Source organism: Eptatretus burgeri, chromosome 16 (genome assembly GCF_056783735.1).
Source record: "Eptatretus burgeri isolate ZD-2024b chromosome 16, Ebu_testis_v1, whole genome shotgun sequence".
Taxonomy (NCBI): domain Eukaryota; kingdom Metazoa; phylum Chordata; class Myxini; order Myxiniformes; family Myxinidae; genus Eptatretus; species Eptatretus burgeri.
Window position 1 is genome coordinate 46,057,470 of NC_140976.1, and position 12,398 is coordinate 46,069,867.

Here is a 12,398-nt window from a genome sequence, read left to right on the forward strand (position 1 = left end):
GCTGCCCCACAATCTTCCAGAGGCCAGATCACAGGTTGTAGTGGTCCGATTTGGCTGATCTTGGTTTCAAAATGCTCGTAAAAGCGAGATCTTTCGAATCGCGTAAAGTAAAATCACTCCGAAAATCAAATCAATGATTCAACAAGTTATAGTTTGGGGTGCCCTTTGACCTTGGGCCCCCGCTACCCAGCCAAACCGATGGTCCCGATTTTTTTTGTGTGAGAATACCCCTTCATATACTCCAACACCTCAGCATAAATGAAAATGGGATCTCAATGGGTTCAAGTGTGATGATGGTTTTATTGTTCGGGGACTCGGGTGCTGCACACACAATACGCCACAATACATGGCACAATATTTGAACACAAGATTTCCAATACACTATATCAGTATATTGTACATAAATTTTCCACATGCACATGCAGGTACTGGAAGCGATACTAGTACGAGTAAGAGTTTTTCTGAGCATATTATAGTCAAGATTTTTTGCCAACCAATGTTTTATTTGACAGCTGTGTTTCTTTTTTACTGATTGTGTCGGTTCTACCTGTAGCAGTTTTTGGTTCTACGGAAAGAAGTATATCAGAAATGTCTAAAATGCAGTGATCTTCAATGTCAGGAAAAAATAAACTATTTGCGGGCCGGTTTGGATGAAGAAAATTCACTTTCACTTCCTGAGTGTCCTGAAAGGCTTCCATGATGCAGGCAAGCCACCATTTTCCATCATAGTGCACTGTGACATAACCTGAGAGTTTTCCGTAAAAAGTTGGTGTAGATTTTGAAATAGCTGACTCGATACTGTGTTCCTCGCCAAGGCTGAATTCGCGTACTTGAAGAGCAGTTTCAGAAACAGGGATGAAAACATGAAGTTTTTGAGTTCCAGCTATGGTTTTGGCCGTTTTTAACCTTTCTTACAAATTTTGTTCTTCCACGTCATACGCCTCTTGAATCCCGTAACCGAACTTCATTTCATTCAAACCATTTTCAGCAAAAGCGAAAAGATCTTTTGGAGAAATAATTTGACTGTCGTAAGGTCTACGCAGGCTCTCACGTGTTGCTTCTCGTTTGACTGTACCTCTCACGCCATCTGAAGGGCCCTTGCCATGACTTGTGGCAAAAATGCCATTCTGCATCAATGTCAATACCATACTCTGATTTGTGAAGACATAGGTTTATGAAGGCTTTTCAATTCTTATATTGGCCAGCGCAACCATCTGAGAAATCGGAAAGTTTCCTTACATTTCCAAAGCTAGATTTCAAGTGTTCAATGAGTATATATATATATATATATATATATATATATATATATATATATATATATATATATGAGGCGCCACGAGGAGGAGTGATGTGAGGGACACATCGGCCATTTTGGAGTTAATGCCATATAGCACTATTTTAACACTTCCCCTATCATCCGAGCCTATCATCATCATATCATTAAAAAATGTCGCTTACATCACTCCTCCTCGCCGGGCCTCATATATACATATATATAATAGTCCAGAGATGATGATTGTCAATTTCAGACATAAAGTTGCCTGCCAGCAGGTGACGTCATTGGAACGATGACGCCAAACGTCGCCCAATGTCGAATCAAGAATTCGTGATATGTGGACCTCGAACAATAAAACCATCATCACACTTGAACCCATTGAGATCCCGTTTTAATTTATGCTGAGGTGTTGGAGTATATGAAGGGGTATACTCACACGAAAAAAATCGGGATCATCAGTTTGGCTGGGGGGCGGGGGCCCAAGATCAAAGGGCACCCCAAACTATAACTTTTTGAATTACTGTTTCGGAGTGATTTTACTTTACGCGATTCAAAAGATCTCGCTTTTACGAGCATTTTGATACCAAGAACATCCAAATCGGACCACTACAACCTGTGATGTGGCCACTGGAAGATTGTGGGTCAACTGGGGGCGCCCAAATTTGGGGGGACCCTAAAATGGGCCCCAATGGGCCCCCAGGTCTGAAAATTGACACAATGTTTTACCGTGGTACAAACACTTGCACAAAAAAAAAGAGTGAAATTTGAGACGATGTGTCAAAATTTCGTGGAAAAATGGGTACACTTGACATGGAACGCCACATTTGTAAAAATGCGATTGTGTGGCAGTTTGTTAGTGCTGGTAAGACACCTTGAAGTCATCGGTGAAGATGGCACAACTATTGTGGCATCGCTGATGCCGAAAAGGACAAGCGCGCACACGTATGCACGCGATTGTCTTGATTGTACGCGCTAGCACGCTGCACTGCTTTGTGCATTTTACGTAGTTTTTTACCCACAAGACGTGTGTGGATGATCTATTTAATTCAGCTAATGGTGTAAAGAATATTAATGAACCGGAATTCTGTGAGTAAGTGTTAATGAAGGAAAAATGAGAAATGAAGGAAAAACGAGTAAATTGCAGTACCTGGCACAATGCTTTCCCTGTCCGTTCTTACGTCGTCATCTTCGAGATGTCTAAACACTGCGTATTTGTCCGCAGCGGAAGTGGATACCGTCGAGACGGGAAGCGAGGTAACAGGTCCACAGGCTGCTGACGAAACTGGAGTCACGGGGGAGCTCCAAGACAAACTGAAGAACAAGAAATACATTGCACAAAGATATAAAAAAAAGAACAAAAAAACCAATGCAGCCATCGTAATCGAGAATGAGAAAGCGGCAGGCCATATCCTATTACCCTGACACGCTGTTGTATCCAATTCTGAACGATCCATTTTTGCTCACCTGGAACATACAAGTTCCCTCGCAAGGAACTTTAACGGAGGAGGAGGCCATTTAGACCCAAGAAGCCTGTGCAATGGTCACCAACCTATGGTTGTGTGTCCATGCTCTTTCCTTTTTAAATGCTGAGTCTCAAACAAGGAAGCAGAATGTACCGATTTTAACGTCGTTGGTACGACTTGGCTGGGGTTTGAACCAACGACCTCCCAGATTTAGAGTGGATGCTCGAATCATTACATCAGCGAGTCAGGTTAGATCAATATAAATCGGATTGAGCATCCATTTTCCACATGTTAGGCTCATTAAGGAACTTGGATACACGTTACATGAAAATCAAGGACATCGTAACTTGTCGGACAAACAGTGATTAATAAGAAGGCTTAAAACGATATTGAAATCCATTTTCCGTAGCACTTCACATCCATACACAATTTAATATAATTGGAGACGTTTATGACAACACAATTACATTCAAAACATCATTGTCCCAGAAGATATACTATTATTTCTCATGCCCAATGCAGCACCTGTGCTGGAGCCAGAACAAAATGTCAGCTTTAGATGACAAACTCTGACCTCAGTGGGACACGGATTCAGGAAAAGAAAACCTCAGAACCAAGCTACCAACCTAACTATTGTGCTGCCTGATCTTGCTCCATTTCCACAAGTCAAACTTCCCCCAAAACATTTTTTGGTCCGAATCCGCTGCTGTGGGGTGTTCCATGAACGTCCAAGTAGAAATGTCAATGTCACAGAGAGGAGAAAACTAAGTCGGTGCTATAAAAAGAAAATAAAAAAGACAAGACAATTGATCAAGCTAACTGATGCAGCTTTACATACACTTTCAGAAAACAAAAACAACTTCCCTGAGCAAAGGAGTAGACAGGGGCACCAGCCCAGAGGAGAGAGCAGTACTCCATCAATATGCAGAGGAAAGCCTTTTACATTTCAAAGTCGGCTCCCAAAGCCAGCCGCCAAATGGGCATCCTCCGTCGTGCAAAGTCCTTCATTGACACACAAGAACGGCGATCCACCAACAAGGCTTTTATCCGCAGCTTGATGGAGTACTGCTCTCCTCTCTGGGCTGGCAGCCCTACCTCATCAGGGGGACCGTGGTCACGTTGACTCGTTTAATGAGATCAAAACCACTCCGTGTGTCTGCTGGGTGGATTGGAAGGACCAGTGTTGCAGAAATCAGGGCTGTGTTTGACAGCACCGATGTACACAACATATTGGTCATATAAATGCACTGTTCAAAGTAGAGGGGAAGCTTTCCATGTTGCTGATTCTGTTCATTAGTAACCAACAGCTTCAGTTCCCACCAATGAAGCAGAGTTGTCTCCATGCCATCCCCTTTCTCTTGGAGAATAGTCAGGAAATGTTAGAACATGGTTTCGACCAAGTCATCACACATAGTTCTCCCTCCATCCTGTACCACTTGGCAGGATCAGAGACCATACAGGCATTCAAAAATGCATTCCCGACAAAGTTGTCAACTTGCCATTTCCATTAAAAAGAAATAATAATGATAAAAATAAATAAATTAGAGAGCTCTAAATCCATCACAAAGACATAAACACCTAATAAACAATAAAAAAATTAATGCTCGATTTCTGGGTCAAGCTATTGCCAAGTAAAAGACTTTGGTCTTTTTGCATTTGAGGTGTTTTTGCATTTATTCCTTTTTTTCCAATGAATAAAGGTGATCTGAGATTTGAAGAAAATGTCTGAAGTATCAGAATGCAATAAGCCCCCTTACCCCAAATTCTTTTCTGGATACTCCACAGCGCCTTTTAATACACTTGATCAGTGCCTGAAAATTAGCCATGACGATAATAGAGTAAAAAAAAGGGGCAATACCCCAGGGTGCTCACTTGGCAGAACAATAATACTGAGGAGGAAGTCAAAGTGGGACGGAATCAGCAAAATGTACCAATGAACCAATGTTATAGAAAATAACTATTTGGGGGGGGGGGGCAACACCCCCCACCCACTTTTGATTTTTTTGATCCTTTGACCCCGATTTTGTCATTTCCGAAGGAAGTGACTTATAAAATAGGGGTCCATGTCCGTTGATCCATCCATCAGTCCGTCAGTCCATCTGTCCACAATCAATCTTTCAATCATTATTCTGCAACCTGTGGTCAGCATAACTTGAAACTCGGAGGGATGATACTTGAGGAGATGCCGCAGAACCTCCTGAAATAAAATTTCACATTTGTCACCAATTGACCAAGTTAATTAGTCGAGTCAATTAATCTTCAGTCCTAAAACTCGTAGACATCGTAGTTTTTGCTTCTGGTTTGGTATAATGGTTCTATGGAACAATGTCTAAAGCTTGGCTGCGCGTTTTTTCCGAACTTTTGTCCAAGAGGAAAAAGAATGAGTCTTAATGAGTATGAAGTTCATTCGGGCCAATTAATCTTCAAAGTCCGAAAACTCCAAGAGTATTTGTAGTTTTTGCTTTTTGTATGGTATAATGCTTCAATGGAACTATGTCTAAACCTTATCGCAGCGTTTTTTTTTCTTCTGAATTTTTGCCCAGGAAAAAAGACAATGAGTCTTAATGAGGATGTAGTTCATTAGGGCCGGAATAAAAACAATGAATGTCAATGAATATGTCAATATCGATGAAGTTGGAACTGACCAGAGCCCACGGGCCGAATTTTTTTAAATAGCGTGCACAAACTTTGTTACACCACAGGTGATAAAGGTTGTGGTCAACTTTCATCGAAATTGCGTGTGTAGTTTTGCAGAAAAAAAGCAAAAACATTCTGGAGGGCCACCCCCCCCCCCCGCACCACCCCCCCATAGACCCCTACTGACCGCTTATTTTTTTAATGCCATGAACAAACTTTAGCACATGACAGGTCAGGTCAGGTCAAATATGGGAGCATGTGCCAGAACTGCGCGTCGCTGCATCCACTTTCCGCCGGTATTCCAGGGGCCTCCGTCTGACCTTCCCCCAGGCAGATGTCAGGCCCATTCCCTTTCTGCTTGAGATGCTGGTCAACCTGTTGCAACCATGAGGCACGTGGTCGGCCATTTGGCCTACTCCACTCACGAGACTCCATCGCTGAGAGAATCTGGTGAGCAGGATCAGCGTCAGGAAAACGAGCCACATGTCCATACAGCCGCAACTGATGTCACGGACGATGCAGGTAACAAATCTCATCCGAGTCTCTCTCAGCAACCGCTCGTTGGACACAAAATCTGACCAGCAATAACCAAGGATTCTCCGAAGAGACCTGGTACCAAAGGAATTAAGTCTCCATCTCAGATCCTTGGACAGAGTCCAAGTCTCGCTTCCATAGAGCAAGACTGGAAGCACCAAGAACCTGAAGACTCGGACTTTCCTCCTCCCGCACAGGTACTGGCAGCACCACACTCCATGATGCAGTGAATCCATGACTCCCCAGGCCCGATCCAGATGTCTATTGACCTCTGACTCGCAGCCAGCAGAGACATGAATATCACTGCCAAGGTAAGTGAATCTCTCCACGACCTCAACATCCTCACCACAAACAGACACAGACAGGACAGCAGCATCCAAGATGTCATTGAAAGCCTGGATCTTAGTTGTGACCCGAGAAACCCGTAATCCCAGCGGTTCCGACTCCTCATTCAGCACCTCAAGGGCCCCCAAAAGGATATCTAAAGTCTCCGCAAGGATGACTGCATCATCTGCGAAATCAAGGTCCGAGCTCTTGACATTCCCAAACGATGCACCGCAGCTTGATCTCTCTGACATCCTCCCGAGAATCCAGTCCATACAAGTGCTGAAAAGTGTGGGGGCCAGTACACACCCCTGACGAACTCCAGTAACAACTGGAAATAAGTCAGAGATGGTACCACCACACTTCACAGCACTCTCAGTACCAGATTAGAGTTCAGACAACAGATCGATCAGTTTTGGAAAACCCCACGCAGACCAAGAATCCTCCAGAGGGCATCCCGAGTCACTGAATCGAACGCTTTACAGAGATCAACATAGGCTGCAAGCAACCCCTGCCGAAACTCTCGTCTGCGTTCGGTGAGGACACGAAGAGCAAGGATACGGTCAATCGTTGACCTCTTTGGTGTAAAGCCTGACTGCTCTGGACGCTGGTGCTCAAGCAGATGGTGGCGAACCCTATCAAGAATTATCCGAGCAAAGACCTTGCCCAGCACTGAGAGCAGCGTCACCCCTCGGTAGTTGTTGCAGTCTTGGCGATCACCCTTCCCTTTCCAGAGAGGGACAACGAGGCCCCTGTTCCAATCAGTTGGGATGATGCCTGTGTTCCAGGCAGAGCACAAAACTGCATGCAACGACACGAGTGCAGCATTTCCACCAGCCTTGAGAAGTTCAGCATGGATGCCACAGATCCCTGGAGCTTTGCCCCGTTTCACCGCAAAGTGAAACCAACGTTTCAACCGGTTCACCGTAGCCCGTGTTTCCACAAGCGAAGGTGGACCACAGTTGATTCGAGGGTCAGCAACGGGGATTGTAACACCCTTGACGTCCAACTCAACAGCTGGGGGATCAGCCTGGTACAACCTCTTAAAGTAACCGGCCCAGTGGGCCTTCACTTCAGACTCCTCTGTAAAGAGCCTACCACTTTCTGCTCTAACTGCAGTGCTCCGAGGGATGGGCTTGGATGAACGCAATGCGCGAATTCCCCTGTAAGCGGGACGAGAATCACCTGTCCACAGGTGATGCTCTACCCCCTCACAGATTCCTCGCACATAGGCCTCCTCGTCCACCCTTAGTGCACGTACAGTTTTATGCCTCAGCTCCCTGAACAACTCAGCTCTGCCATTCAGCCTGGCCCTGCGACTCTGGTCAATGGTATCCAGTGTCGCTTGAGAGACAAAATTCTTCTTCGCCCTGCGGTGAGTTCCAAGACATCCACCGGCAACATCAAGGACGGTGGTCTTGAAGGCACTCCACAACTCTTCAGGACCTCTCAAAGCAACCAGACACCCCAAATGCCCACTCAGCCTGTTCGCAAACTCCTCAGCTACTCTCTCATCCTTGAGCTTGCCAACATCCAGCCGAGGCTGGGATGGTACCATTCTCCAGGATTTAAGGTGCAGCTTTAGAGTTGCTACAACAAGCCGGTGGTCAGTATTGAGGAACTGAGCACTCCGGTGGACCCTGCAGTTCTGGATCATCCTCCAGCGACCGTCAATGAGGACATGGTCAATCTCCTTTGCCACACCGCCAGCGTTGGAATACCAAGTCCAGCGATGAGCTTGTGGGCACTGAAACCATGAACCAGCCACCCGAAGTCCATGACTTCTTGCAAAGTCAAGGAACTTAGTGCTATTCTGGTTCATAGTTCCTGACCCATGGGGACCAACACACACCTCATAACCATCCCTATCAGTTCCAGTCGATGCATTGAAATCCCCCAAGACGAGAAGTCTATCTCGTCTGGGGCACTATTCAACCACAGATTTGAGCGTGGCGTAGAATGTGTCCTTCATGGTGAGGTCACTCGCCTCAGTCAGAGCATAGACAGAGACCAGGGAAATGACACCTAAGGAGTGACGAATCCTTAATCTCATAATACGCTTGTTGACCGGTGTTACCTCAATTATCATTGGGGTCAGCTTATTGGACACAGCCACAGCAACTGCTTGAGTATGGTAACCATCAGAGTGACCAGACCAATATTAGGTGTAACCACCCACCATCATCTCGCCGCAATCCGGTCTCCGAACCTCAGAGAGTGCTGTCTCCGAACCTCAGAGAGTGCTGCAATACCGATGTCCAAACGCTTGAGCTCAGATGATAACAGAGACAGGTGATCATCCTCTCTTAGGGATAGGACATTCCAGGCACCCACCCGAAGGGAACGCCTCAGGTTAACCCAAGGAGACCGCCGTCTGGTGGACGACACCTCAGCACCACTCCGACACACTCTCCCGCAATCTGACCCAGGGATGTTACCCTGTGGTTTCCCTCCTTTCATCAAAGATTGGGGGTCCCGATGGCTTTGCCCCAATCCCGTCATCCGGTGAGCTGCCCTGCGAAGGGAAGCTGCACAGGAGGTACTCCCACGTAGTGGGTTTTCAGATTTTTTTGCGTTTTTGTGTTTTGTGGAATGAAGGGTTTTACGGTGGCCGGAGTGCAAATCCTGCCACCAACCTCCTAATAAAAAGTAACCCAACTGCAGGAGGACGTCCGCAGACACAGTTGGGCACTAGATATGGATGGCCGTTGGCTCACAAGGAGCTCCTCCGCCCTTTGACAGGTTTTGTTTTTAATCCAGCTGGGTATCCATATCCAAACACCCTCCTCACCAGAAAACCTGGTGGGGGAGACGGTTTAGTCGCCGACAACCCGACCATGGAACAGGTTAGTACAGGTTTACATGGTACCTGCAGCAGGTAACAGATCTAACCTGACCTGACAACGACCCTGACAACACATGACAGGTGATGAAAGTTGTGGTCAAGATTCATCAAAAAACATGTAGTTTCGGAAAAAGAAAGAAAATACAAACTCCCTCCGTAGACTCCCTCAGACACCAACATTTTCAATGTCGTGAACAAACGTTGGTACATCATGGGTGACGAAAGTTGTAGTCAAGTTTCATCAGAATTGTGTGTGCAGTTTCTGAGAAGAAAGCAAATACCTATCTTGGGCCTCCCCCCACCCCCCCCCCCACTGTATAACCACTAAAGGACCGATATTTTTTAATGCCGTGAACAAGCTTTGGTACATACCGGCTGGGCCGTCTTAAGGCATGGGCACACTGGGCAGTTGCCCAGGGACCCCACAATTCGAGGGGCCCCATGCTGCCATATTGTTCATGAGAGATCTCTTGGCAGAGTGGGTAATACTGTACCATCTCCAACTGTATGATGAAGGTTGATGAAGGTTGTGGTCAAGTTTCATCAAAATAGTGTGTGTAGTTTAGGAGAAGTTGCAAGTGTTTATGGACGGACGGATGGATGAAGCGCCATCCAATAAGCTCCCAGGAACTACGTTCCAGGTGAGCTAAAAACTGAGAAATAACGAATGAAGAAACCTACGGGATGTCTGGAAGAGAGGAACAGGACCCGCCAGCAGCTTGAAAGTCCCCAAAGCTGTCTGATGACGTGACCGCGGCCCCCTGAAAATCCTGAAACTCATCCGAGTCTGGTGATACCTGCGAAAGGCATGACATGAATACGGTATTGGCAATGTTGAATCTTAGCACGGCAACGAAAATGATGTTTGTTTCACAACGGCACATGGCGCAAACAGACAATTGTCAAAACAAAAATTCTCGTCATGAAAAATACTCCCATCTCAATTTCATGGAAACAAACAAGATGCTCGAAACAAAGGACGTGTCACAATGAAATGAGTGCAAATTTACACCGAATGTCTTTTCAGTACCTACCAAATTTACACCGAGCGAAGTCATCGGAATTTGACAATTTTCACAATGTTGCAGTTTTGGATTGCTAATCTTTTCTGCTTTCTGTCTGCGCTATTTTTAAATGGTGTAAAGCACAAGGCTGCAGGGTAGTATCATCGGCTGAGGGTGCGGCTGTGCCGCTGATGCAATGCCCTCTGCTGGTTCGGGCAGGAATTTGTTCATTGTGCCGGTGAAAGCTTGCCGACTCTGCGCGAAGTGATGCAATGCCCTCTGCTGGTTCGGGCAGGAATTTGTTCATTGTGCCGGTGAAAGCTTGCCGACTCTGCGCGAAGGACACCGTGGGATTTTTAATGTCCACCAACAAATGCTGGCAGATGGAACACCCGTTCAACATCCATTCGAGGGACAAGGCACACACAAACACACTGATGAATCACCATGCTTGTGAAACACTGGGATGACAGTTTATAACTGGGTCGGGATTCAAACCCAGACTCGACAGCTTTTAGGCTAACGCGCGAACCTCGAAGCCACCTTGTCAGCCATCAAGCTCCATTAACATTGCTTTTTAACAATATTGGTGAAAAGCGTGTCGAAAAAGTGACTTCAGAAAAGATCCTGTTTAAAGACCGATATGTGATTCACCGATAATGGTGATTCATCGACATAAGCTATGAATGCAATATCGCTGGAAAGCTGACATTATCACACATTTTATCAATACAGTTTCATGAATATTTATTCATTGGTAAAGGTAATAGCAGTGCAGGGAATAATGTGAACAAATCAACCGTAGTGCTAAGGATTACGTCAACATTCCTGAACAGCATCCACTGGTTTTGCATTGGCAGTCAGATGATACGGAACATTGTGTCATCCCACTGCTCACTGTGGACTGCAAGAAGTGTAATTTTATTGAGGAAACACAAGGGAAATGATGTGGACGTCACCGTCACTTTAAATGAGCTCAGAAGTTCTAATCTGGTATTGAATATCATGGAGGAAGAAGAATGGAGTGAGTTTTTTTGTTTACATAGTCAATGCGTGTGGAATCCAGTCCATACAAGTGCTGATGTTGGCGCAGTGGTTAGGGCAGCGTTTGGGACCCAAAAAGTCCTGAGTTCAAGCCCCGTTGGGCCACTGAATATATATTGTTGTGGTTGACCAAATTCGCAAACCACCATTCAGGTCCCTTAGGTGAGATATCTCGGTAAGTATATGTGTAGTTAGGCCCAAACCCGTGGTCTAGAGGGAATAAATGTCATTTATGCGTGCTGCGACTCTTCAGGATAGCCGTTTTTCTTTTACTATCTTTATTTTGGACCAACTGCCATTATTACCACCACCAACCACGTCTCAACAGTCATCACAACATCAACCACCCACCACAACGCCGCTTCACCACAACAGCCACGACCTTTACCGTCACACCTCGCAACCGTCGCATTGCCACCGTTCTTGCGCCGCTTGTGGGTACCGGTATTGGACTCGTGCAGGGCGCGCGCCGAACAGCGTGTACAAAACCATGGACTTTCCGCTCCAAAACGGATCAAAAACGACTCACGCCCACTTTTGTTCCGTCCAATCGGTGAGCAAGGGGCGATTTGGCCCCGCCTCCAGGGCGTTGGAGGGCGGTCGCTATATGCAAATTCATGGATCAAAATGCATTCACGCCCACTTTTTCTCGGGCCAATGGGGAGCGAGGTGAAAGGTCGAAGGCAGGGGGTCAAAGGCGAAGCCACGGGGCTTATATAAGCGGCTGCGTTCGTCAGAAAAGTGTCGTCGTGTGCGTTGGAGTTGGGAGTTCGCAGGGGGAGTTCGCAGGAGGAAGAGTTCGGAGTTGGAGTCGGAGCGAAGAGGACGGAGCTGTGGAGAGGCGGCGGCGGCGAAGGCAGACGAGGGGGTGCTCGCGTCGGTGCCGGGAGCTGCACACCAGGGAGGCCGACGGCGCGACCTGGTCGAGGTGGAGACGCTCGTTGCGGGACCCGAGACAGAGTAAAAATCCTCCTTTCCCCGAGCATCAGCAACCCCCTCCTGTTTCCCCCCCGCGCTGAGATAGTGCGACCAAGGGGGCCCCCTTCCCACACCCTACCAGACACTGTCCGAGAGGCCCGCGGAGTTGAGGCACCACCGCCGCTCCGCGTCTCATCACCAGACGGGTAGGCCCGACACGGTCTCGGCCCCAGGCCCGCCTACCCCCTCATCCTGGAGGGTGGTTCTCTTTTCTTTTGCTTTGGGAATATGTGTTGTCGGCGCCGTCTGTGAAGTAGAATTGTATAAGTGTTGCCGTGTGCTCGGTAGTCGGA

The 12,398-nt window shown here is 46.8% G+C and overlaps 1 protein-coding gene across 8 annotated transcripts in view; it reads right to left on the reverse strand.

The window, feature by feature from the left end:
* Positions 1-12,398, reverse strand: part of SYNRG (synergin gamma) — a 141,255-nt gene that overhangs the window by 50,392 nt on the left and 78,465 nt on the right. For all 8 annotated transcript variants that reach the window (XM_085859366.1, XM_085859367.1, XM_085859361.1 and 5 more), the window contains 2 exons: positions 9,761-9,876; positions 2,424-2,587 (listed from right to left, as the gene is read on the reverse strand). In XM_085859366.1, coding sequence (XP_085715492.1) covers positions 2,424-2,587; positions 9,761-9,876 — 280 coding nt within the window. The remainder of the gene's footprint in view (positions 1-2,423; positions 2,588-9,760; positions 9,877-12,398) is intronic.